This window comes from Etheostoma cragini, chromosome 24 (assembly GCF_013103735.1).
Source record: "Etheostoma cragini isolate CJK2018 chromosome 24, CSU_Ecrag_1.0, whole genome shotgun sequence".
Taxonomy (NCBI): Eukaryota; Metazoa; Chordata; class Actinopteri; order Perciformes; family Percidae; genus Etheostoma; species Etheostoma cragini.
In genome coordinates, this window is record NC_048430.1 from 8,148,013 (window position 1) to 8,154,012 (window position 6,000).

Consider the following 6,000-nt stretch of genomic DNA (forward strand, 5'->3'; position numbering starts at 1 on the left):
CAGTACTGCCTGATGTGAATATACTGCCCTGGGGGACATTAGTTAAATGAATAGGGAGGCAAGGTTTACAGAATACAGAGAGAAGGAGAGCTGCGAAGAGGAGACGAGAGGAAAGAAGACACAGAAAAAAAGAAAGAAACAGATGGCAACATAGAGGAGAGAACAGAGGAAATGAAATCAAATGTAAGAAAAGTAACAGATGGAAAAGAGAGGAAAAGCGACAAGGAGATGAGAGGATATGAAATGACACGAGAGGAAATTCAGTGAAATAAAGGAAAGACAGGAGAGGAAAGGGCAGTAGACACAAGAAGAAGATAAGAGAAGAAGAAAAGGGACAAGAATAGAGGAAACTACATTAGCGAAAAAAGGAAAGAGAAGAGGGCTGCAGATGAAAGGACGCAAGAGGAAATTCAACGTAATAAAAGATAAGGAACAAAACCTAAAAGAAGAGAGAGGAAGCACGAGGAAAGGAGAAGATGATTCATGGAAATAAAACGAAAAACAGAAAGGAAGTAAATGGGAGAGAAGAGGAGAGAGGATGTGAGAATGAGAGGGAATTCAGTAGAGGAGAGAAGAGGGTTATCCTTCCGTAGTGTCACCATAGTAACACACATGGAGAAAACCTCTACACATCAGCCCTCCACCTCCCCCACTGCTTCCCCATCTCTTTCTTACAAATTCACAGTGAAACACACGCATGCCGACAATATTCCGAGCCCCATCTCGTGTTGTAACCCGGCCGTGTCATGTGGGGACTGTGTGAGCGGCGTTGCCATGGAAACTGAACACCTCACAGCGGTCCTTGGAGGGAAGACACAGAGCTTTACCTCTCCACTTTCACCTCCTAGTCGGTCACGTGACCGGCTCTAGGGCTGCAGCTGGAGCTAGAGAGCAACAACAGACTGAAAGGTTGTCATGTACACTGCCAAAAAGTCTACAATCCTCATTTAATATCATGTCCAATTTGTAATTTCTTGCCATACTTGCTATAGTGGTTAAAAGGCAGATCGGTGATTAGCCAAATTGTGGCATTAATTGGATGGTGAGAACTTGATCAGCAAAATCTTACATTGCAATTGCCTGTGAATAAAAAGATCCAAAGAAAGACATTTCCCACGTTTTAGAAGTGATCTCACATTTGGAACAGACTACATGTTGCATACAGTATATTGGCTAATGCACAGCACTGGGAAAGGCACATGCTGTGTATCTTGATTTCTCTGAACGTGAATCTAAACTTTTTAAGTTATGATGTGTTGTTGGTAGGAAAAGGGCCGTGTTTGTGAGTTTTCTAGAAACTAGTGTCTATGTCCCGAAACAAGAAAGTTTAAGGCAGGTTGCTACACAGAAATCAAGAAATTTGATTTTAGAAAACACCTTAAAACAAGTTCACTGAAAGTAAGTTGAAATTATCTTATAAAATAAGAACATCTGGACTCCCATGTAGACAAACATCTGATATTTGCATTGAAGAAATAACATTTTTATTATAGGGGCTTTATAAATTTCCCTTCCAAGGTACAAGGGTACATATGTAGACCGTGCCTAACTGTACCATATCCGTACCACAAGGGTACATTACATCCCCGGTGACAAGTCCCATTTAAAATGGAAGGTACACAACTTGAAGATACACCTGAGCTACCTCTCTCTATTCCAACATGTATTGGGTCAATTTGAAAAATGGTGCAAAAACATTCATTTGGTGGGAAAAATCCAAACAAAAGGAAGTTCATCTTTCTAGATTGAAGAAAAAAAATGCCAATGCTGAGAGGCCAGTCTGAACAAAAGCTGTGATGGAATGAACATAATGGATTAGGGGATTCATTGCATAGGGTCGAGGAGATATATAATGAGTGAGTGCGTGTGTGTGTGTGTGTGTGTGTGTGTGTGTCTGCAAAGGCACTAACAAGGTCCACACACATTTACGAGAGAGTGCGACAATGGGAGTATGGTGGGATGGAGAGCGGGTGTAGAGATAAGAAGCTGCGGCATTGGGGTGGGGGGTGGGGGGGGGGAGTGGAAGGGGGGCAGAAGGGGGGGTTTGCTGCTGGTGTCGGTGCTGGTGGGAGGGTGTTGGGGCTTGAAGAGCCGGGCGGCTGCAGCACTGCACGCTACGGCGTCACCACAGGCAAAAATCCCACCATCACCAGACTTTTTAACACCACTGCTGCCCAAGCGCTTCTCATACGCAACAGCAGAGAGCTCGCGGTCGTTACAGCACTGCAACACTCAAGTTTCACTGACTGGCATCTACGTTCAGGATCGGAGCTTTTCACGGTTTTCCAAATTTTGTCAACGATCGGGATGAAAACAAAAGACAAGAGGGCACACAAAAGGTCTTTACTTTATTATAATTATCTCACAAGGGGACAGAGTCTTTTTTTTTTTTTTTTTTTTACTGCTGAGTGTGCAGTGCATTAGGCTGATTTGGTCAGTGTTTCCTGCCATAGGACCAACTGCTATGAGAAAAAGGTCTCTATTTGCACAAGAGAGGCTCCATGCATTATAAACAACAAAAAGGCAGAGGAAAATAAAACCCCTCCAAAAATGATTTCCACTCATCACTATTCATCTGAGGATCACCTCAGGCCCCTTCAGGTGTCCTCACTTTGGTATATGTGTGTCAAAGGAAATATGTTTGTTACATATGATTGATTATCTGCTAGAGAAAAGCAAAAACAGCTAAAATTGGGCTCCGGGTTTTGCTAACAACATTGGCTCCGGCGGAAACATACAAAGAAACAGAGTGTGCGTTCAGCTGATAAGGATTCAATGAACTCCGTTTGGCCTTTTGTTGCTCGTACACATGTGCCACACGGCCATCCGAATATGGCCCAGAGACGAAAGACTTGCAAGCCTCATCAAAAACGAACAAATGCAGCATGACGTGCAATGGCGGGAGATGAATGGGGAGAATCAAGAGCTCTTTCATGGGAATACGCAAAACCCCCCAATAATGGTGCATTACATTTCTGCAGTTCCGAAAGCAAGGTGACCCCATGTACCAGGACCAACTTGTTCCAGGTGGTTGCTTCAAGTCCCTGGCTCTAGTAGCACATCTAGCAGCCTGGACACCAATTGGAGATGGAACACTGACCTTGAATCAGCACTTAGAGGGACACCAACTTCGGCTTCCAAAAACCCGTGGTCCATGACCATTCGCCAGGCTCCTTTTTCACAACTACGTCATATTGGTGGTTTAGGTAAAATTGGCAGTATGCATGTAATGGATGAGTGGTATGATCGAGGCCCATCCGGTTGTATATTTCATGCAGGATCAGAATTCCAGATATATCTTTTGGCATTTATTGTAGAAGAAAGTCCCCTGCGTGGGTTGAAGCAAGACATGAAGATGACATGTGCAGAAGTCGTCCATTGAATCCCAGCTTAATCTCCAATTCCCAGCCAACCTCCCCCCCACCCCCACCCCCCCCTCCTCCTCCCCCTCTGCGAAGGCTTACCTTGTCTCGCTTGGACCCCCGCAGAGGAAAGAAGCAGGCAAAGAGGAACTTGCCCCAGCTGATGACGGCAGCCAGGCACCAGTTGAGGCGAGCCATGCGTGCGTCTGTCCCGTCTCGTCTGCCAGCCTCTTAGCTCCCCCCTCGGTGCCGGGAGAGGATTCTGCAAACCCCCCCCGTAAAAAAAGAACGATGTCAAGCGTAAAAAAAAAAAAAAAGACCCCGCAGAAACAGAAGACCCTCTTGTCCTACTCCGTGGAGCAGAAATGAAATGAAAAACGTTCCTTCAAGTCAGATGAGATGGCGACTGTGAATTTATTTTCCTTTCAGTGTTTTTTGGGGCAATTTGGGCTACCTGTCTGCAATGTGTATGCGATTCCAATTTGAGAGGGACAAGGGGGGCCGGTGTGAAGATACTGGCGTCCCAACAAATGGACTAGACCTTTGGACGGTCTGGAGGGACCCAAAGCATCAAGAGCCTAAAACTGTCTTTCTGTCCTTGCATCCATCCGTCTCTGTCTCTCTCTTTTGTCTCTTCTGTCTCCACAGCCCAGTCTAGATGAGTCAGTCCTCAAAGTGTGATGAGCACCGTCGGCTGCATAATGCGAAGAGTCCGTCGCTGATCGACGACACTGTTACCCATACACACACCCACGCTGGCATGCCCACACTCCCTGTCTCTCACACACACACACACACACGTCCACGCACATGTACGCTCCCCTGCAAAATGACAAACAAACCCTGCTGTCCTGGCACATACATCCACAGGCAGAAAAGCCCCCCCTCTCGTCACACTGCTCCGCTCCAGGCTCAGGATCCCCGGTGCTTCGCGCTCACACACTCCGCTCACACACACTCATCTCTTTCTCTCTCTCGCTGCTCTCTCACACATACACACATGCACTGATGCTGCAGCACTTACTCAGGCAGCGCGGGAGGAGGGGAGCAAAAGAGTGAGGGGGGGGGGGGAGAAAAGGAGAAATGACTGGGAATGTAGCAGTTGGAAGAGAGAGGGAAAAAAAGATGGAAAAAAGAATAGGTTTCTGCTGAGAATGAGAGTGACATTGAGCGAATTCATTCAGTGTTTATATTTCAGAGTTGAAGCCGGTGTCACCAAAGGAAAAGACGGCGACGTGCGTATGAAGGAAAGTGCGCATCAAGTAGTGATCACCGGGAGAGGTGGAGGAGCAACAGAATGGACTGAAAGAGTGAATGGAGGATTCAAGATTTTGTCAAGAATGACAAAAAGGAAGGCAGCAGAAGTCAGGAGGAGAGGCACACGGGGTTTGGGAATATTGAACAGAGAATACGTGTGAACACACACACGCACACACACACACACACACACACACACACACAGACACTACCACTAGCATGCGCAATGTACGCACACAAACAGACATCAGCAGCCGTCACAGTGCAAGGCGAATGCAAGGCAAGCACAGGGTGAGAGGATTGTTGTGTGTGTGGAGAATTGGGTCGAAGGGAGAGAAGGAGGGAGGAGATAAAGAAAGGATGGAGGATGACAGAAGAGGAGAGGAGCGAGGTGTTGAATCATTGTGTCTTGGGTGATTATTTCCCTCTCTCTCTCTCTTTCTTTCTCTCTGTCTCTCTCTCTCTCTCGCACTCATGCACACACATACACGACTGCAGGTGGTGCACAGGCTCGTTCACTGTGCTGCAGTCTCTCTACGCTTCAGTGGGAGCACATTTTCACTGCAGAACGCTTTTCTCTGCTATAACCCCCCCCCCCCCCACACACACACACACACACACACACACACACACACACACACTCCCATCCCCAACCCCTCCTAACCAGCACACCACCGCCACACCAACGCAATCACAACACATCAAAGCAATGAGCGAGGGAGATAAAGTGTAGAGAGGATGCTGTTCTGTCAGCCAGAGCTAGCTTAGCCTGAGGGGGGGAGGTGGGGGTGGTGTTGTGTTCAGGGGAACATAAACAGAAATGGTTTGGCTGTATGGAAACGTGTTCAGAATGGAAAAACAACAACAAATATTTATTCATATTGACTGCTCTGATCAGAGCTACTCGTCATATTACTATATGTAATGAAATCTGCGTTCAGTGCTCATATCAGGATACGAACACAGCACATCATCTACTCATACATGAGTCAACGGCTCGCTTAGTAAATGTTTCTTGAAAACAAAGCATCTAATGCATTTGCAGATAGTCCGAATACATGCGTGTAGTGTGATTCATTAATCTACGTTGTGCATTGCTCATGCTCAACAACTATTGAATGAATGGATGAACAAATGGAAATCCAATGTCATCAAATATAGTCAAAACATTTGACATTTAGGTAAGAAAAAAGGTACTGAAATGCTTCTAAGCAAGGGAGCCTCCCCTAGTAGCTAATGACACAGAAGCACTGAGTAAAAAAAGAGCATTACACCTAGTATATAATGAAGCATATTAACATACTTCCAGTATGTGATGAGAGGAACAATGCAGCCTTCTAACTATGATCTTGGACATTTCAGTCATTTCAGGATTGTGGAC

General features: G+C 46.0%; 1 protein-coding gene across 8 annotated transcripts in view; it reads right to left on the reverse strand.

Moving 5' to 3' along the window:
• Nucleotides 1–4,393, reverse strand: part of tns1a (tensin 1a) — an 87,115-nt gene extending 82,722 nt beyond the window's left edge. For 3 of the 8 annotated variants that reach the window (XM_034864719.1, XM_034864724.1, XM_034864716.1), the window contains exon 1: nt 3,465–4,390. In XM_034864719.1, the coding sequence (XP_034720610.1) occupies nt 3,465–3,560 (96 nt within the window). In that variant the 5' untranslated portion in view covers nt 3,561–4,390. Of the gene's footprint in view, nt 1–3,464 lie in introns of all 8 variants that reach the window. The other 5 variants (XM_034864727.1, XM_034864723.1, XM_034864720.1 and 2 more) reach the window with 4 other exon arrangements.
• Between the last annotated feature and the right edge of the window lie 1,607 nt (nt 4,394–6,000).